Below are 21,674 nucleotides of genomic sequence, written 5' to 3' on the forward strand. Positions count from 1 at the left end.
CCCAATGCACAGTCTGTGACTGTCTGGGTTTTTGTTTCCTCTCTGCTTTTCTTTTTGGCCATGACCATATCCTAAGCCCTCTGCTACCCCTGATCGTGTCTCTCTGGCACTTCTAACTCCAGAGAATTCCTTTAAATGGTTTTGGCAACAATTTCTGCCGAGTGCCTTTAGTTTCTGTGCATTTTTTCCGCGGAGTCCAGCAAATGAATCATACCAGCTGGGCATGGAGGTGCTCGCCTCCTCCCTGCTGTGGCGTCGAGTGCTGCGTCGAGTTCCAGTCCCTGTCCCAGTCCCAGTCCTTACCAGCCGATAGAGAGGAGGATGAGGCCAGACCTGCCTGCACAAGATGTGTGAATTTTTTGTTTCTGGCCAAACAGGGACGGCCCCTGCTCTGGCTCTGGCTGTGGCTGTGGCTGTATCTGTGGCTGTGGCGAAAAGAGTGAAAATTTATTGAGCTGTGGGCGCGCATTATTCATGCACTGCATCGAGGCAGAGCCAGGCCAGAGTCAGAGCGATACCAGGCAAGGTCCCAAAAGTAGGCGACACCGAGCCAGGCCGGAGTCGAGCTGAGCTGAGCTTGGGGACTTAACAGTCGCCGTCGCCGTCAGTTTGGGTTAACAGGTTAATGTTGTCCACGGGTCCAAAAAGAGAGACAACAAAAAAACAGCAACTAAGTATATCGTATAAAACTATGCACTGCCATTGTTTCACATGCCTCACGGGGTTGGGGCCTGGACTGCAACGCCGTGACCAGATCGAACCACTTATCGCCTGTCAAATGCCATCGATGATGTTGTTGTTCCCTGTTCCCCACTGTCTACTGTCTACTGTCTACTGTCCAATGCCCCAGCTAATGATGATGATGATGACGAAAGTAGAGAGTTTCGCTGCTGGTATGCGGATTTTGCTCCGCAATTGAATGTTCAATTAGCCCCAGCAGGCAGGCAGTCAGGCATTCAGCCTGGGATCAAGAAGTGTTGCCTGCTTATCACCTTCAGTCTGGTAATTACACAAGAAATGATGTTGGCAACAATAATTCGTTTTGGCACAATTCTGGGAAATTGAAATTTATGCCTCTCCCTCTATCTGTGGAGTGTGTGCATGCATGTATGTGCCTCCCTCCTACTGCTCCTACTGCTCCTACTCCTCTCCCCACCCGAGAGAACCCATGCTCAGGGCGCATTTATCGGGCAGCATCAATAAATTCTCGCTGCCCAAGCAGAAGCCCAGCAAACAGAACACAACAGAACAGAACAGATCGGATCCGATCCGAACCGAACAGCAATCGCAGGTCTCAACATTTCATAATATTTACAATAAACATGCAACTGTGTGTAGCTGCTGGTACACTGAGGGAATTCGTTTTCATATTTTATTTTTAGAATTCTGCAATCTTGAGAAATGTTTCTTTAAAACGCGAAGTTTTTCTCAGTGTAGTTTGCAGAAGTGCAGTCAAAGGAAGCTGCAACATGGACTGTGCCCAGACGTGGACTTCAGCACAGTTGCTGGCAACATTTAGCGCTTCATGTTGCGTGAAATTTGACACTTTTGCCCAAAAGAGATGACGACACAAAACTTTTCAGCGTGAGCTGGGCCAGACAGACAGGCAACATTTTGTGGCTGCTGCTGCCTGCTGCATGTTGCATGTGCTTCTCTTTTCCTTTTTTTATAGAATCCGTACCACTTGGGGGCTACCGAATTTATGTGCCTTTGTCATATTTGCCAGGCACTTCTTTTGCCTCCTTGTTTGTGTCTTTTCTTTTCTCTTTTTTTTTTGTGTTTGTTTGTTTTGTTTTGTATTTTTTTTAACAATAATACACAAATATGGCCAGTGCCTGGTTGTCAACAACTAACCCAAAGGCCAAATAACCTCTCCACAGCCACAGTCGGAGCCACAGCCATCTCCACAGTCATCTCCATCTTCAGGACCAACTTCAGGTCCGGCTATGGCTACGGCTACGGGCCGAGTGGCTGGAGTGGGGCTTAAAAGGAAGGCTCATTGCATGTGCCATGCAAAAACGCACACAATCAAGCGACAAATTGATCGCACTCCCAGATAGCGCCGGCTGGCCACAGTGGAACAAAAACTTCTTAAAATTAACAAACACTTTGGAAACATCAAAATAATGCTAGAAATATTCCAGAAAAGTTATAGGTTGGATTTAAATTTGTATAAAAAATACATTTCAATAGGTTAAGAGTGGAGAAATCATTGAATAAGTTCAAAACTGTTTAGCGGAATTCATAATAATGTCAGCCCCACTGTGACATCATTTTGTGGCCGGCACTGTTATGGTCGTAGGCCTACCTACACACTCCCTCTTGGCCAGCTCTGCAGCTCCCCTGCACTCATGATTTGGCCAGGAAAACGAGGTAACTAATATCTGTTGCAATTGCCAATGCCAATTTTCCTATTTAATATGCCACGAATTGACATGGGCCGTTGCCATTAAGCATTTGATATGACCAGGCCCAGAACTGGGACCATGACCAGGACCAGGACCAGACCCAGGCAGGGCCATGTTTGGAGCTGGGAGTTGGACATGTGATGACATTGCATTGGCCAGTTTTGCAGATGCAGTTACAGGCCCATTGGCAGTGGCAGTGGCAGTGGCCGATGCATGCCTAATTTAATCAAATTAGCTGAGAACTGTAATGGAATGAGATTGTTTGGGGCATGCAGAGCAGAAGCTCATTTGGTTAATCAGTTGATTGTGTGTGTGTGTGTGTGTGTGTGTGTGTGTGTGGAGCAAATTATGACAAAGTTGCTGAGGCAAATGGGAGCATATGGAGATCTGGCAATTTCTATAATTAATTTACAGCCCTCCCCCAGCCCTGCGAGTATCTGTTTGTGCAAGTGCAAATGCAATTTGTGCAATTTAATTTCATTAGAATAATTCTAATTAGAGCAATGAGTTGTAGCTGCTATCGGAGTCAAACCATCGTTGGGCTAAGCTCCAGCTCTGCTGCTGCCACTGTGCGAGTGTGTGTGTGTGTATCTGTGTGATAACTGAAATTTAATTGAAATTGCGGCAGGCTATTGTAGAAAATATTGAATGGAGATGCAATTACATTTGCCAGTTGGCCGGGCATTGATGAGCTCTCGGTCGGCCAATGATAAATACGGCTAATGGAAATTGGCCCACAGATTATAATGTTTGTTTCCATCTAAATTGAATTGCAATCGAGGCTCCGGCTCTCGCTCCTGTTCGTATTAAAATTCATTTAAATCGACTCCAATGGCACTCGCACTCCCAATGGTAAAAGCTATTTCCAAGGACTATCGCTGCTAATCATCTAAAGAAGTGTCCCTGTATGTTCGTTATGTGTGCGTGCGTATCTGTGTGTGTGTGTCGCCATTGTTGGGTGCACATTTCCAATCAGATAAACACGCAGACCAAAACGCACGAACTGAAACAGAAACAGAGTCAGAGTCAGAACTACGGATACAAAAGCAGAGTAAGGGCGAGAGAGGGAACGATAAAGATAGAGAGAGAGAGAGAGCAGGGCCAGGATACAATGAGGAAATGGACATTGTCAAAGCAAAGGAATGGGAACTCCTCCACTCTGTCCATCCCCAATCCGACTCCCTATCGCTGTTGCCACTAATTAGTTAATGCATGACCAAATATTTGCTGTTGTCTTGGTCTTTGACCAGACAGCGAGGAGTCGGCTGTTAGGCTCCAACAGAAATGTTCAATCATAGATTTACTCAATTCAATTAATTCAAATGTATTTGTTCATCGTTTATGGAAATTGTTGGAGCAATGACAATTTCAGAATATTTCGTTAAAGTTTCTCTATCAATTATGTGGGAATTGAAGGATTTTTCAGATTTGTATAGTTATTCTTGATTTGAACTATGAACAAATTGTTTAAAATATAATGGCCAGTCGCTCTACTACAGACAGACATTTATAGGCTGAACTCAAAATATCTTGTACAATCCCTAGAATCTACTTTGCAATCATTGAAAATCAGTTTCCATCGACTTACAATTTACAATCGAGCTCCGCCCTTAACCTCTCTAAAGCTGTTAAACTCATTTAACTCGGTTAAATCTTCATTTAAAGAAAACTAAACAAAGTTAAGGCCGCATAATTTTCACATTCCTGTCAGTTTTGTTGTTCTTGTGGCTGTCGAACCTCTACTAATTAGTTAATGCATGTGGCTCCGAATAACATTTGATGGGACCATCACAGACAAGAGTTTTCCCTAATACCCATCTATCCACCCCGAACGAAGTCCGATCCCAACACAGAACCAAAACCGAACCCATTGATTTATGCTCATATTTTGTGTGGTTTATTTATGTCGTTGGTGGCATGTTCTCCAACTGGTTTCAGATGGCGTGCCCCATTATCATCCCATGTCTGTGCCCCTTCCTCACTCTCTCTCACTCGCTGTCTGCCTGTGTGTGAATGGTTTCCCATTGGCTGGACATAGTTCCGGGCTTATCTGTGATGCTGATTAACTGATTTATATGGCTGGTCATTGCCTATGCATTGATCACCGCACTTGGCCAAATGATGGACTGGAGTGGGAGTTACTATTACAGTTAGTACGGCTATAACTGTTACAATTGGCCCGTGACATATGTGAATTGTGTCTGTCTGTCTGTTGTGTTTGTGTGTGCGGAGTGGTGGGAGGGTAATTGCCAAGGCTCTGCCTCGAATGACTTATTTTGTTTCAATTATATAGTAATTATTTAGCAATTATACATATGCATGTACCTACCTTTGTTTTGTTTTTGGGCAGCAACTTTGTTGGTCTGTAATGGCAGAGAGCCGACGGACGGACTGTGCCTAGCACGCAGTGGTCATGTGATGCTCACGAATCAGATGAATGCGGAATAGTATTCAAGTACAATTGTAGGACTCGTATGTAGACACAGCGTTTCAGTGTTGTAGGGAATTGATTTGGATAACAATTTTTAGCTTAGTAAGTTTCCATTAAGCTATGAAGTATATTCTGGGCATTGAGTATAAATTAGACATTAAAACGAATTATTTTCGTAGTGCATGTGACTTTCTCAATCTAGAAATTGATTGAGCTTCCATATTACTGGAGCTTAATGTTAATTGAAACGAACAAATGGTAGAAATACTTACATTGAGCTAAGAGCAAACATCATTTCCATTTCGTTCATCAAAAAATCGTAAAGATTCTGCGATATTTTAATGGTTTCCCATCCTCTGATAAGTTTGACTTTTCGTACAATAATTTCACTAACTCCCTGCACTGTCCATCCAAAGATATATATGCCTCAATAACTGAACAATACGGACTTGCTTGGCTGCCTTTTGGCTTCGCAGTGCCCTGCCGTGCACTTAATTGCTGTCCCAATTACTGCATTGCCATGAGATATATGAGATATACGCGGCCGATAGCTGCGTATTCATATTATTGTTTGCAATTGGGAAAATTGATAATCGCGAACAAAAAACCTTTGGCAAGGTGCAGCGGAAACGGATGCAGGGGCGACAAAAGCCTAATGGGGTCATCATTGCATATTGCTCGGCTGGTTAGGGGCTGTAATGGCTAGCAGACACGCGTTTGTCATGTTGATGACACAATTTACAGATCTGAGTGGAGTTCCCATAGTTTGATTCTGTCTCGATCAGGTTTTTGGGAGCTAGAACTTGAGTTTTCTCAGCTTTCGTCTGGACTGCGCATTCAAATTGAAGTACAAAAGACTTAGGCAACAAACTTGGCCTCTGCTGAGTAGCACTGGTGTGTGCTCTGCGGCGCTGTTCTTGTGGCAGAACATGCCATTTCACGCCTCCAAACAACTCATAATTCAAGCGTTCAATGGCCAGCAACAAATGCTGCATAACAAATGATCAACACAGAACAGAAGAGAATCGAACCAAACCCCAAACAGCACAAGAAGAACAGAAACCCAATTGAAGCACGTTTCTGGTGTACCGAAGACGCATCGAAATTTAAAGACCGATTCATGAGCATAAATGGCCATTATGAAGACATCATTCTGGGGCCGAGCTCAGGGGGGATTTGTTACCAAACCAATTTCGATTTTGTGTCCACTCATCCGCCGGCAATTAATCATCTTCAGTTACCGTTCTCAATTAGAATCGTTTGATTTTGTATTTTTTGTATTTTATGTATATTTGTTTCTTCATAAATTACTTTTATTTATTTTTATGATTTTTTTTGCTGGATTTTTCTGGTGATTGCCATTAAGTTTAGTACAATTTTCCATTTGATTTTTGTTTTGTTTTTCGATTTTAAATAAACATTATCTTTCTTGGTTTTTGTGTATATTCAACTATCAATATGGCCAAATTACAATACATTTATCGCTTATAATACATATTTATAGCTCTATATATATATAGTTGTGTATATCGTAGTGGGGGACATAAATTAGGGTTACGACTAAACCGGCTTTTTACACAGAACTTAGGGTTAGGATTTGCTCTTATTTTTTTCTTTTCATGTTTTAGGTTTTCGCTTTTTCTGGCTTTTGCTAAAATTATACAAAAATTGCTAACAAATGTATTTTACAAATTGCCTTTAACATTTAATTTAATTTAATTAAATTTAGTACTTTATGTTTATTTCTATGCATTAATGTGTGTTGTGTTTATATTTTTAAGACTTAGGTTTAAACATTGAACATTTAAGTGTGTGTGTTTCTTGTTAGTTAAAAGTTGGGTGCGGCCCTGGCTCTTTGAAATATTTATAGATTTGCTTTCTGTTTTAGTTTTTTTTGTTATTAAATTTATTTTACAATGGCTAAGGGCGCTCCCTAGTGAATATTTATATATGTATATAGATAGATTTTCATTTTTTGTTTATCACGTCTGTTTTGTTTAGAGTCTAAGAATTTAACTAGTTTACAGTAGGCATACGCTATAAAGTATTTCGTGCAATTTTCAATTGCATTCCGCGAATTAGGACAATCGTCTTTCGTTTTTTTTTCAACTTTTACTTTACAAAACTTCTTTTCTCTTCTCTTCTTTTGGACGTGCGTTGTAACGGTGTTTGTCTGCTTTTTTGTTTTTAGCAAAATTTTGTTTAGTTCTCTATGTGCTTGATTTTTCTTCTCTTTTTTATATGTATATACACAATAAATATTTATGAAACTTCCTCTGTCCCTCTCCCTCTCCCTCTCGTTTCGGTTTCTGTTTTGTTTTGTTTTTTTATGGCAGTTCATAAAGCACAATTGAATACGCTGAGAGAAACTAAATTAATTAAGCGAAATATGAAACAGAGAAGCCATAAAGGCGAAAATAAAATACAAATAAATGTGCAGCCCTTTAATTAATTTTAATGGGGGATTTTTTTTGTTATTGCTGCCGGCTTCACTCGGCTCGGAGTCCGGTCCGGTTCGACAGCAACAAAACGAAAGCTTAAATAATTAAAAATTGCACGCAATGTTTACAATTAGGAAAAACCAGCGCCTGGGCATCACTGTCATACTCGCACACCCGCACATATGTAAGTACTTATGTACCATCCACACATGCAAATGTACATGTGGGAATGTGGATCTCAAGTGCTAATAGCGAACGGGCTGTCCAGGGCTGGCTGTCAAGGAGTCCTCAGTTTGGCATTGTGTTTGTTGTATTTGTTGCATCTGGTTTGTTTCTCATTTGTGGCATTAACTGAACAGATTATTGTTCAAGTTATTACCGCTCCATCACGTATAGTCTGTGCGCCAGGTGCCCTACAAGAGAGACGGAGAGAGAGAGCAGAAAGATAGTAAAACTTTAGTAAGAAAGCTCTCAATGGAATCCACTCGCAAGGCAGAGCTTTGTCGAAACCTTGAGTGTTTTAAGCTGCTCCTCTTCAGTAGTACTCACCATTGAGCTGAGTCCCAAGTGATAGGGCTGCGAGTGGGGCACAACACCGCCGCCGAGAGAACCAGCGGTGGAAAAGCCGCCCTGCAGGCCACTTGACGCTCCCAAGGCCCCCATGCCGCCGGTATACCAGCTGCCATGCATATGCGCATGCGCCGGATGCAATCCACTCGAAAGGTGTCCATGTTGCGCTAAACAGAGAGAAAGAGAGCGAGAGAGAAGCAAATAAAGAGAACAGGCGTTAGTATGAGTGACAACCGTTTAATTGGCGCTGCAGATGCAGCTGCAGCACCAGCACCAGCACCAGCAGCAGCAGCAGCAGCAGAGATTATGCTTACCCATGGAGGCAGAGAAGCCGCCGCCAAAGCCCTTCGAGGGGTCCAGTGGCTTGAAGTCGCCCATGCCCAGATGGCCGCCCATCGGCAGACAGCCGCCGCCCAGGCCCTTCTTCTTCTTGGACTTGGAGCTCAGTTTGCGGTTACGCGTCTGTATGCCCTCCTTCTTCATGGTGAGCGGACGATTGACCTGTAAAGCGTAGGGGGAAAAAAAGAGGTGAAAAATTTTGTGCGGGAAAATCAATAAAGGAAAAAAAACTCGGTGTCTGACCACTAAAATGGGTCAAATTTATGCAAATTCATGGACCGGAAATGCCGCTAGCTGCACACGCTGTCTGTTGCAGTTGCAACTGCCAACAGGAGTTGGGGGTGCTACGTTTGTGTGCGCGGATGTGTGAGTGTTTGTGTGCTTGTGTGAGTGCAACCGGGAAGTGAAAATGAAGTATTACAAGCATTTCTACACGATCAGATAAGCGACATTTGCGAATGCGATTAGTTGGCGCTGATAAGCGCTCCCAACGGCACCCGGGCAACTTTTTTTTTGTCTGTCCTCTCCCTCTCTGTGCTCTCTTTCGCTACAGCGCTGCTGCTGTTGTCGTAGTCTTCCCTTGGCCAATGCCATTGTTGCTGCTGCTGCTGCTGGCCTCTCTTCATATGCAATGGCTTATCACTTGCGAACATCTAAGCGGCAGCATGCGCTTCATTGCGCTACAATTACAATATTGAGTTACCCTATTCCCAGCAACAACACCAGCGGAAGAGCCAGCAGGAGCAGCAGAAGGCTCTAACCGAAGCTTTGATACCCTAGCATAGTCAATGTTCCTATGGCAGTTATATTCAAATATAACAGTATAACAAATATGAGTTTTTGTTCTCAGTTTCAGACTATTCCCCACCAGGGACACAAGGCTGATCAACATACTCTTCGATGTTTCAAACAATTTGTTTAAAATCCTAATATCCCCTGCAAGGGTATATCAACGGCAGCAGAGCAAAAGGAGGAGCTGATACTCCGCAGCAGCAGAGCAGAAGCAATGACAAAAGGAAGAAAGAAATGTAACATTACAAAGAGGAAGCGGCAAAGAGAGGCAGAGTAGGGCTGCTGCTGCGGCTCTCCCTTACCTGGGCGTGAATTATACGATATTGTTTGTGCCTTTTTTTTCTGTCCTTGCAAAAGCAAACACTGAGAAATTGTTAAATTGCCGGGACATAGAAAAAGAGAGTTCTGAAGAGCCGAGATTTGAGTGCATTTCGGAGGGTTGATCATGATTGTCCCAACAAACGTATCACTTACAGAGTCGGATGAGGAAAGGGGAGTGGAGTAGTATTCAAACGTTGAACAAAAAATGTATCAAGATCACTTAGCGAGATCGGCAGCGGCGGCACGGCACAGCCCACGTAATTGATAGTCTCTCTAGCGTTTAGCGCAAATTGTGGCAATTAGCAAGTCGGCAGCTGGGCTTAAGCTTTAATTGATATGCAGCAACAAAGCATAAAGTTGTTAATGCACACAGGCCCTGATCATTAGGGAATTCACAGGAAAATTCACTCCGAGGAGCAGCAGCAGCAATATCTGAAGCATCTGCAGATTAACTTTTTTTATGCATAAAATCTAAATCGAGCGTGGAGCGCACACACGCGCCGCTGCAGTTGACTTGCAATGTGACAGCAGCCCACCCACATCACATCCACCATCCACACACACACACACAGAATGCAAGCCCGATGCAAACAAGTAGCGAGACAGAGACACTGGCCTGTTGTCGGCAAATTGTGTGAGACGTGTGTAGGTGGGGGTCGGGTCAGAGCGAGACGGCGCCAGGCTGCAGGCCTGTCGGCGCACCGGGCACCGTTAGGTCACCTTTATGAGTTATTGTCCTGGACACACACTCTCCCAGCCGGTGCACAGCGGGCAGCGAATCTCTCTCTTGTGCTCCTCGCGATAAGCAGACATAAAGATTATCGGGCGATGCTCAGCAATTGTCTCATTTGCTGTTAATTAACATGATGAGGCTCGCAGTTCCAAGGAACTGCCAGCAGATGGCAGATAACAGCCAGAAGATTTAGCAAGTGTGCGGAAAGCGTATGAAGAAGAGCACACTCGCACTGCCTATAGGGGAATACAGCTGGGGATGTGAGGGGAAAGTGCTGCTTGCCAGTACCCACTGTACGGCAACATTTCCATAAAATGTGCCAATCACTTGGGCTTGAAGAGAGAGGCCCACACAGGCGACCGGGCCGAATAGCAAACGAATTGAATTGAAATGAACTGCGCGACAAAAAGAGGCAGCAATACGATACAGGCAGACCGCGCGAGAGAGGGGGATAGAAATAGCTACAAAAATGTGCGCTGATTGGCATCTTATCGCGATGGGCCACTGTCCAATTGACGGGAAAATGCTCGCAAAAATACTTTTCGCTGTAAGAAAAAGCCACCCAAAGTGCATACATATGCCGCATGTGGCACGTTGCAAAGTTTGCTTGCTGTGTTTTTTTTCTTCTCTCTTCCCGCAGTCTCAAATCAGATTAGCGAAAATGGAGCACTCTTTGATATTTGCCTTTTATGGCCGAGCTCAATTAAAAATATTTCGCCTTTGCCGATAGCCATCGAAGTGCAGTTTTCCCCCCATGTGGAAAGTGGCAAGTGGCAGGCGGCAGGCCGCAACTTAATTAGTTTTCCCAGCCGGAGAGACAGTGGGGCCAGACAAGGACAGGTGGCCCATCACTTAGGGGCCACTGACATGTAAATGTGCCAAAAGTTCAGCCGCAAAACTCATTAAAAACTTGCCGCGGGGAAGCCCAAAGTTTTAGAAAAAAGGAAGATAGAAAAACCTAAAGAATAAGGTAGAAGGGAAAGAGCAGACGAAGAAAAACTCGAGCTTATCTCCTGAAAAGCGTGGCTAATGAATATTTAATAAGAGTGCAGGGCTGGGGGTTGGCGCCCGGAATCTGACATAACATTATTCAATCCAATGCAGTTTAGCTGGTGCTCGATTACATAAATTACCCCGATTTGTAGCTAAAAGGGGGAGATGGTCTGTGCATCCTGCCACGCGTTGCCCATAACTGAAATCTGGGAAAAGCTTATCGCATTTTCACAGCCAAACACCAGAGACCAGACGCTTATCGCAGTCGCAGGGGTGTGCGCTGCGCGTTGAGAGGGTGGTTCGTGGGTTGGTTGGTTGGCTAACTGGCATCTTTAAATAATCATCAGCCATTCATCATGAGGGGTGCAACCTGCTGGGGCAACAAATGAAGAAGCTAAACGGAAAGGCCACCCCCCGGGTGGGAGGACACTTCATTTTTGTCACATTTAATCTGTGTTCCCGTCCGACACTTATGGAGTGGTCCTGGGTGGCAAGGGGGGTTAAATGTGGCATGAAATCTCTTAAATCGTAAATCGATGAAGCTCCTGTTGGATGAGGATGGGGGTGGCGGGCTGGTCTCTCTTTATTTCTAATAGTTCCGATGACCAGTGGTCTGTGGATGAAAGTTTTACTTACATTGTGCAGCTTGTAGTACAATCCGCAGGCGTTGCAGACGGGCTCGCCGCTGGCGTTGCGCCGCCAAAGGGTTGTGGTTGTGGTCTTGCAATTGGCGCAGGATGTGCCCGCCCGCTTGGCCGCACTCTGCAGGGACTGCAGTGTCTGGAAAATAGAAATAGAAAATAAAGGGTTACTAAAGGATATCCGCTGGTTAAGCTACTTCCTCCAAAATTGATTTTGCTAATGCAGTCGATCAGCTAATTGAACAGCGCCAAAACTAACGCACAGTGCCCGTACCCACACATAACCACTCTACCTCTGACCAGATCCCAAACAAAGTTGCTCAACACGCCAGGCAACAGCATTTTTCAGATGGCATACCAAAAGCAAACCCAAACCCTCACTCCATAGCTCCTCTGCCTCCCCAGGTTCAACTCCAACTCGAGGCTGGACCCAAACTGGGGCCTTCGACTTGGGTTAACAGCAGCATCAATTCATTAAAATGACAATTTTTACAAAACTGCCCAAAAACAACAGCAGCAACAACAACAGCAACAGCAACAGCAACAAGGAGGGATCATGTCTGTGCCACGCTTAAATTTCCACGAATTGGCTACAAGAACTCAGAAGAACCAAAAGAACCCACGAGAGCGGAGAACGAAGAACGAAGAGCCCAAAAACCCAACAGAGTTCCCTCTTGGATCGCCCCACTCCCTAGTGCCCCAGCAGCAGCAGCAGCGGCAGCAGCACACTCTGTGGCACAAACTTTGTCTGCGTTTTGGTCTTCGTTATAGCGTACCCCATGTCCCGTGCCCCCTGCATCACAACGTGCTGTGGTACGAGTACATACGAGTGTATACCCTTCCAGACATCCAGTTGGTGGGGCTTGTTCGGGCTGCTGGTACAACACATGGCTACGAGGCCTTAAACTGGCGTTGATCATGTTTGACTTTGATTTTTAATTGTTGCCTCTGCCTCAGCTCCAGCTCCAGCTCAACCCAACCAAAGCCCCAGTTCCAGTTCCAGCAACACAGCTACAGCTTCAGCTTCAGCTCTGGTCTGGTCTGATCTCGATCTCGATCTGTTTAGCTCTGTGTCTCACCTGTTCTCGATTTGGAGATTAACATAAATCAGAGGTCATATGGCAAGGGCCCCCTCTCTATCTGCCCCTCTATATCTTTATCTTTGCTTTGGTCTGGTATTGCTTTTGCTTTGGGTGTCTGCATTTTTATTTTTTCTGTTTTTGTTTGCTTTTTTTTTGGTGGCACTGTCTTGTGTTAACGAGCTTGTAACATTTTCAACCAAATGCGAAAAAGTGAGAAATTCAAAATTAATTTCAACGCCTACAAGGCGGGAAAGAGAAGGATAGTGAGAGACACAGAGATTCAGACTGGTAATTATGTGAGGACTCTTGGTGCAGACTTTAGCGAGGACATGGCCAAAATGCTTAAGCGTATATAAATTAAGTTGTTAACATGACAATGCAACAAAACACCACAGAAACTGAGAGAAGGAGAGGTACAGAGATAGAGTGACAAACAGGATCGCCGGATCGCATTCCATTCCCATTCCCATTGCAACTGGTTTCGATTTGGGATGGTGGGCGTGCAACTTCTGTTGGCCAACACAGTGTCAATTCAATCAGGCTTGTCCGCCCTAACCTACAGAGCAGGCAACATAACCTCAATTTCAGCCAAACATAACCTCACAAATGCAAACATAACCTCAACAGGAATTACAAAGCAAATCACATAAATCAATGTCAATGCAATCGAAGCAAAGAGGGTGTTTGAGGGAGAGAGAGAGAGAGGAGGAGATGATGGGGAAAAATTGACAAACTGTCAGACATTGACAGGCGTTTGGGGTTTAATTGAAATGCAAAAAGCGCAAGCGCCAAAACAACAAAAGCAACAATCATACAAAACAAGATGGCGCTTGCGATTAATAACAAAAGCACGGCACCGAAATTTATTTGTGTGTGTGTGCACTCTCACACTTTTATGTTACACTGTGTGTACACTCTGCTACATGAGTGTGCTTGTTGTGGCTTTTGTTGCATGATGGTTGGTGCCGTGTGGCCATAAATTGTGATTTATCAATGCATGACAAAATGCGTTTGCATTGTTAGTGCCTGCGACTTTTTGCTCTCCGTGTTTTGTTGCTCGCTGTCGCTGTGAGTTTTTGCTCTCACAGATTCTGATTTTTAAGACACTCGAAGAGGGTTTAATGTACAATTTGTAACAGTGAGAAACGCATAAAAGAAAGTACCTACAACTGTTTGGAAGACTCAAACTTTAAGTTCTCGGATGTAAGTACGAAGCTTGCTGGGCATTTCTCCAAATCCATCACTGTTCTATCCCCTGACTGTTATTGCTTTTGTTGGCACCTTCGGTTGGGCTTTACTTGATTTATATATTTTTGTGACCATTGCCACAGAATGGTCGTCGCTTCTGCTGGCATATCTTTCTGCTGCTTCTCATGTTTTTTCATGCAATTTGCTTCTCATATTTCTGTTGAGCTTTTGTTGCTTTATGCAAATTTCGTTTTCATTTTCAGGAACACACACACACACAAAAACATTTAAATATTTAATTGTAAGTAAAACATAGAGAAGCTCAGCGCAGAAGGGCAAGCAGTGGCAGCAGCAGCAGCAGCATTGATTGTCGTGTGGAGTGGGTGCCAGAGTAAATATGTACAAAGTAAATATATTTCCACCTCCTCCCGCCCACTCCTTCAGCTGCCAGCTCTTCTTCTGCACTTCTATTTATTGCGCAGCTTTTGTGTGCGCTCTCTTTTGAGCTGGGCAATGGCAATGCCCTTTGCCATCTCAGATACGCAACGGGACACAGTCAAGATGGCAAGCCAAGAGTGAGAAAGAGGGATGGACAGCGAGAGTTAGAGCGAGTGGGAGGGAGAGAGTGTGTAGATGTAACAGTCTTATCTCAGTGTAACATCTTTCACTTGCGGGCAGTGAGTGAGGCAATCTCTCTCCCTCTCTCTCACTCCATCTCTCTTTCTATCTCTGTTGGGGACATTTTATCAACTCATTTTTTTCCTTGTTCGCTTTTCTACTTCGTTCGTTATCTAACAAAACATTCATTAAATTTTTCGCAGTCGCTTCGGCTGCCACTGCCACTGCTGCTGCTGCTGCTTCTGCTGGTGGCAACCCTCAGCGAGGGCTTAGAGCGCATGGCCGCCCCCTTTCTGGGGGTTGTTTTGGAGCTCATCAGCCCACACTTTGCTTCCCCTCCCTTTCATCCCAGATATGTACAGTCAGGAAAGATGGCAAAAAGATAGCGTGCAGAAAATTTCTATATCTGATGCTGTACAAAGGGGAATGTAGGGCCAGGAGTAGCAAGGGGAAGCTAGCCCCAACAAAATGGGCCTGATGCGGGCTGAAATTGGGCGGCTGGAGGCTTGTGTCTGGCACATAACAGTTACATTTATAACGGTGAATGTGTATTGCTGTGTGTTTGTGTGGGTGCCTCTCTTTGTGTGTGTTTGTCTGACTGTGAAATTTAATTTAAAAATTCAAATTTTATTGGCCCAGAGGAAAATGTTTCCTTGTGGGCCTCATTCTACCGTACTCCCCTCTGCCCTTGTCCTGTTCTACTTCGTCCTGAGTAATTTTACTTTTTTGTGTGGTACTTTTTGTATCAGTCTGTCCGATTAGATCTTCGCACTTTTTGCTCTTCCCTTTCTTTAGTTTTTTTTTGACCTTTCATTCGTATTATTACATTCTTTAAGGCCTCTTCTAGTTTCCTTTTTCTGAATAATCTAATCACATTTTGACTTTATTTAGGGTTCTCCACATCTCAATATAATCTTTCAACAGTTTCTATATTTCCTGACATTTCAATTGGTATTTTTATATAATTTTCCTATCCCTTTTACTGGCTCTGCAGCTGTTCCTTACACCTCCTAAAAGGAGGCGTGTGTCGGCATTGGACTCAAGCAAGGGTATTTGTGTGAAGTTGCTGCTATTCTGGCCTCTCCTTGCTCTCAGGCTAATTTGACTAATTAAAACATCAGGTTAGCTCATTTCCATGCTCGAAACGCAGCCACAGCCACAGCTACAGCCGCAGTCGCGGCACGAAACTGTTGCTAAAAATCACACCTGCCCGCCGGAATGGAGGTAAAAAATCAATAAAATGGTTTATGGCCAGCAAACAGAAACAAGCCATTAATGTCGCTCATTAATGCTGCTCAATGAATTTTACGAGCTTGCAGGGGGAAATGACTATGGAAAGGCAAAGGTGAAGGCTCTTTGAGTCGAGCTTGTCGCCTGGACATGTCTAAAGTCCCACATTGGAATTCGCAGGAGGCGCCACTGCAGGTCCAGCTACACAGTGAGAAAGTGACGGGGAAAACAAACGGAAACATCGAACAATAAGCTGGTAAATCTCATCAATTTTGTTGAGTGCATGACAAATGCAAGTGACTAAACTTGCAACAGACTGTCGACTATCCCCCTGCGCAAGTCTCAGTAGTCCCATTTGAGGGCATGAGAATCGTCATTAATATTTGTCACCGGCCATTGAAAGTGGGGCCCAGGAACACAGGCCCATGGCACTAGGCACTGGCACAGTCCAAATAAATTAAGGAACCAGCCACGAGGCAAGGTGGAGCCTGGTCACTGGCCACTGGCCACAGGCCACCAAAATGAATGTTGCCTAGACACGCGCACAGCCACAGCCCCTGACCCCGCGGACTGCGTGTTCGTTGTCTGAAAATGGGAAAAAGGGTTAGAAAGTGCACTGGCAACCCTGTAGCTCAGATGGTGAGCAGGGGAAACCTGTGCAAAATTATGCATTTGCATATTAAACAGTCACCATAAATTTCTTTAGGGGGTGGCATACCGAAGGAGAGGCGGAGGGGGGAGCGCTGCCCGAAAAGCGAAAGCAAGTTCTGAATTCCCACTTAACAAGCCAGCGAAAAATATAAGGAGGAATAAAATGGGTCCCTAACTCTTTGGGCCTTAATCATCTGCCGAGAGCCTGGCAACCCTTTCGCTGGACCTGCCTCTGAGGCTGCGTTTGAGCCTCTTTCATTATTATTATGGGCACGCCCCGCTTTTGGCTGCGTTGCGCTTCATATCGTTAATTTTTAATTGATCTGCGAGGCTGCCACAGCAGCCACAACAGCAACAAACTGTTGCAGCATTCCCTGTCCCTCTGATCAGGTCCCTGGCCCAGGGCCTTCTGTGTTTTTTCAAGTGCATTTTAATAACATTAGCCCCCCGCTTAACAAGATCCTAGCGCCCCAATAAAAAAAAACACAACCAAAAAAAAAGAGAGAGAAAAAAAACCTTAATGCTCTCGATTGCGTATACGCCCCGTTTTGGGGCAGTTGATGAAGAAGCAGCCACGTGCATTGAACTTTTACTTTGAGCCCTTCTCCTTTTTTGTTTTGCTTTGCTTTAGTTTTGATTTGGCTGTCGTTCGTTTATCGATGGTCCTCGTTTCTGGGATCTTCTGCATTCAATTTGGGAGCGTCACTGCCTACAACAGAAACTGCGAATTTTCCCACGCCAACAAGCATGGGGATGGGATGCGATGGATATGATGCAGATGGTGAGAGGAGACTCCACAGCTGGCCCCAAAAATGTGTTAATTAGTTTTCTCCCTCTACTTATTTGTAGACTGGTAACTGCCTGGCTTTCTGGATCTAGTTTGATCTCTGTTTTGCCTAAAAGACAACTTTTACAACCCGCTGAGAGGTCGTTGATCAATATACTCTTGGAAATGCTTAAAGTTCACATATTTTTTAATCAGTCTTAGCATAAAATTGTTATCTCCAGTTGGAATTTCATGCAAGAGTGTCACAAAGCTTCGGCTTGAATTTCTTTGGTTTGTTTTCATTTTATCTTTCCCGCTGTGCTGCATTTAATCATTTATTGATAGTTGTTTATGGATGTTGAGTTGTTGGCGTTGAAATACGCCTTCGGATTAATAATTAATTACGCTCGAGATTGTTATTTTTGTATTTCTTTCTAAATGCATTTATAAACGATTGTGTCAAGTGTTGATGGGTTTATTGTTTAACTATTTCTAAATGGATATGGCAGCTTTGGTAGTGGTTTTTATTTGCTGTGACATAAGACAATGTAATAAGCATACAAATAAATATTTTGTACATTTTTCCTTTGCTTCTTTTGTTGTATTGCCTGACGTGGCCGTCGTTTTGTTCAATTTACTGTGTGAAAATTCGCATAAATTAAGTGCAACAGCAGCGGCAACGGCAGCAGCAACTGAGGCATAAATATTATGCAAAATGCAAGCGCCAAGCCCCTCGCCCCTTACACACTCACACATATGCACATGCTGCTTATATAAGTCACGATCTCTGAGATGAGCAGCTGCCTCGCCTTGCCTCCGCAGCCGCCGGATTGACCCCAGACCAGCTACGTTTGTGTTCTTTGTCGACTTGCGGATTTAACATGGATCGGCAATTAGCCATAGCTATAAAAAACGTAATCTGGACAGTGCGTTACGAGATTGTAAGACAAATTTCAGACAAATGGACAGGATAATAATAAATAATTGAACAAGAAAAAACTAAAAAGCTGAAGTGTGTGATACAATTTCTTATGTTCTTATGGATTATTATCTATATTCGCTATACAAATTGAAGTTTGTTTACTGCCGATCTGCACTGTCTATAAGGTCACCCGCATTCGCCCTGCCAAATGTGACAAATCCCCGTCAAGGCTGGAACCAAAGGCTAGGCTGCCACATTCATAGCACGGCGCAGAGCCTGAGGGCGACAGGTAAAAAAAAGCGAAAACAAAGCGAAACTTTAACGCTTATAAAAGCTTTTTTTGGGCCTTATAATTAAATGCAATAATTGCGTTGCCAGCGGGCTGCTTAGCCAGTTCGGTTTGGCTCGGGCCGGGGCCGGGGCCGGGCTGGGTCGCAACACAAAAGCAGAACAACAGCGAAACAACTGGAAAACATATGTAAGCGAACGGGGCCCAGAAAGTCAGGGAGACTCACAGACTCACAGACTCAGGCTCAAACTCAAACTCCGACTGAAACTGAAACTGAGTTGCAGGCTAAAATACATAAATTAAAAATTTGCATTGTTCTGTTTCTGTTTCAGCAACAGCCAGAGCAGCAGCAACAAAAGCAGCAGCAACAGCCACAGCCACCGCCACCAATGGATCCCTGAAGAGGGAAACAGAAAGAATTTTGCATGCAAAAGAGTAACGACTTGTTGACTGTTTTCATACAATTCGGAAAGTTAATTAAAGGCCGCCCCAAAGCAGACAATGAGATCCCCTACCCTGGGACTATCCTTGGAGCCACCTCCTCCTCCCCGCCCCTAAATGCCCTTCTGGCTGAGAGGGGCAGGTGCAGCAGTGCAGCATCCACTCAACTTTGTATGCAAAACTCAAACAGATCTTGACCCTCTCTGATCGCCGGCGACTGGCGGACGAATACAGAATCAATACAATTGCCACCCAAAGAGTTTTGGCCAACAAAATCAATGGTCAGCCTCAGGGGGGGAGGAGGAGGAGCAGGAGCAGAGGCCGAACGGCAGAGCTAAACAATTGAATTGCATTTCAAGCAGCTAAAGGACATTTGATGTTGATGGGCCGCATCCTGTGCCACTAAAGTGCGCCAAGGAGAGAGCAAAGAGAAGTGCAAAAGAGCAGGCAGGAGCGGTGAGCGGTGAGCGGTGAGCGGTGAGGGGTTAGCTGTGTGGCAGCGGCAGAGAGACCCCCTTAGCCAGAGCCATAAGTCAGCTGAGTGCCACATAAATTTTAATTTGTTGCATATTTTGTCAACGAAAAAATCAACAAACAAACACTTTTCGATCAGTTCCACCTCCACAGGGAGAGAGACCGAAAGAGAGGGCTCCACCAGAGGACTGAGCTCGAGCTGGAGTTGGGGCTGCTCTCCAGCTGTGAATTTCTTGGGAATTCCCTCTCGAGCCACGTCACAGAGGAGCTGCTAAAGAGAGAGAGAGGCAGAGAGGCCATAGGCAGAGGCAGAGGCAGAGAGGGGAGCCATAATGGTTTATTTATGTTAATGTTATGCAATCAAAATGCATACGATTTAAATGCCAATAAAAAATCAACGCCAAGTCAGCGTTTAACAGTTTGGTTGTTCATGTGGTTGTTCAGGTTGTTGTTTGTGGTTGTTAAGGCTGTTGCCTGCTTTTTACGCATCTTTAATAGACCAATTTTTTGTGTGGTTGGTTGGCTGAACCGTGCTGGTTCCCCCCTCCCCCCTACGCCCGTCGCTGTTCTGCGTTCGTTGCCTAAGTCTTTCGTTGACTGGCGCCTGCAACGGGCTTGGGGTTACGCATAGGCTCGTATATTTCCAATAGTTTGTTGCTGCTGCTGCTGATGATGCTGCTCTTCAGACCCACACACATGCTCGACTCTTACTGCTGCTGTCCGCTGTCTGATTATGTTTTTAGTGCGCTAAGTGATAATGATGATGCACCTCGATCGTTATCAAGTCAGACTCCGAATCAAAACCATTTTTTCCCAAGCTAAATGCAATCAGTGTGCGACTGTGGAATTGTGAGGGTCTCTCCGGTTCCCGGAATCGTACGAGTATTATGACATTTGATAACTTTCACGCTGCTTTTTATGACCCTTGGCGACAGAAACGTGCCCCAAGATGGATGCTCATGTGCAGCGATTTCCCAGGAATCTCCCTCGCTCTCTGGAATCTCTCTCTGTCTTTCTCTGCTGTTGCTGAATTTATTAGTTAATTTGATGACGGAGCCCGGCGGGTTGGCATACTTATAGACGGACCAAAAGTTATGGATAGGTTAGGACTTACCAGTCTTCGCTTTGGCTTGATCAGGGGTCGATTCTGGCCGTTCATCTTGTAGTATAGGCCACAGGCATTGCATAGATAGTGTCCCGTTCCGTCGCGTCGCCACAGTGGCGTCGATGTGGCGCCACAGTTCACGCACTCGCGACCCTCTGCAAAAAATTAATGCACAAAATATATGAAGATTATGAGAAATTCATCAAAATTAATGGAGCAGTAGATGGAAAAGTTTGCGATTCTTATTTGCTATTTTGTATACACTGAAAAAAGCTTATACGTGATTTTAGCTTATGAAATATATTAGTATTTAACATATCTTAATATTATTTTGCATGGGAAACGAATGTTGCCATATAGTGTATATGGTAATGGTTTTTTTTTTACAGTGTATATCTGCTGCATTCTGTGTGCAGACTTTCTTGTGGCACTGTGCTTGCCAATGTTGCAGCAACACCAACAACAAAGGGCCACATTTTCAGCTGTTTCTCAGTCATTTTTATGTTTTTTTCCTCTCGTGTTTTTTTAATACATTTTTTTTTGGTTGCTGGGCAAACGCATGGAAGCGGAAATGATGGATTCGCTGGGGTCGGGCTCTGTCTCCCTCTGTCGCTCTCGCTGTCTCCCCCGCTAAACTCCCTCGCTCTGTCTCTTTCTATCACTGGGCTTCGACTTTTGCCTTTTGCTGACTTTACACATTTTAATTAAGCAGCGACTGTAGCAGAGACAGAGGCCGGGGCAGCGCAGCCGCTTCGTTCTAGTGACTGCAGTTACGCGCTCTCTTGGACGGCTCTCCCTCTCTTTGGGCTAACTGTAAGTCAGCCTCATTTGAATAAGTTTAGTCATAATTTGTAAGCAAAGTTGATTTGCCTCTCACACACACTCACACACTGACACACAAGTACACGCATAAAGAAAGGGTGGGTGAGAGAGAGAGATGAAGTTGCAAATGTAACGCGTTATTAACGTTCCATATTACAGTTGTCTTTGCTCTTCCATCTGCGCTTCTTCTCTTCCCCATTCACTGCTCTGGTCTTTTGCTCAACTCATTTAATGACGCCACTAAATGGGCTTCATTATTTCGGTTTTTGTGTTTAATGCTTTAGCTTGTTTTGCCTTTGTCTCGGTTCTGTTTGCTTTGAAATTGAAATTTAGTCATAAAAGTGGTGCCCCAACCCACTTTCCACACCCCCGACAGTTACCATTAGCTATGCTAAAGGGAGAACAGAAAGATTTAAC

General features: G+C 44.5%; 1 protein-coding gene across 2 annotated transcripts in view; it reads right to left on the reverse strand.

Annotated features, from left to right (window-relative positions):
• Window positions 1-6,719: 6,719 nt before the first annotated feature.
• Window positions 6,720-21,674, reverse strand: part of LOC117589699 (GATA-binding factor C) — a 36,309-nt gene continuing 21,354 nt past the window's right edge. For both annotated transcript variants that reach the window (XM_034281861.1, XM_034281860.1), the window contains exons 5-9: window positions 20,445-20,590; window positions 11,665-11,808; window positions 8,165-8,351; window positions 7,830-8,017; window positions 6,720-7,693 (exon numbers count right to left, since the gene is read on the reverse strand). In XM_034281861.1, the coding sequence (XP_034137752.1) occupies window positions 7,667-7,693; window positions 7,830-8,017; window positions 8,165-8,351; window positions 11,665-11,808; window positions 20,445-20,590 (692 nt within the window). In that variant the 3' untranslated portion in view covers window positions 6,720-7,666. The remainder of the gene's footprint in view (window positions 7,694-7,829; window positions 8,018-8,164; window positions 8,352-11,664; window positions 11,809-20,444; window positions 20,591-21,674) is intronic.

Source organism: Drosophila guanche, unplaced genomic scaffold (genome assembly GCF_900245975.1).
Source record: "Drosophila guanche unplaced genomic scaffold, DGUA_6, whole genome shotgun sequence".
NCBI classification, from domain to species: Eukaryota; Metazoa; Arthropoda; class Insecta; order Diptera; family Drosophilidae; genus Drosophila; species Drosophila guanche.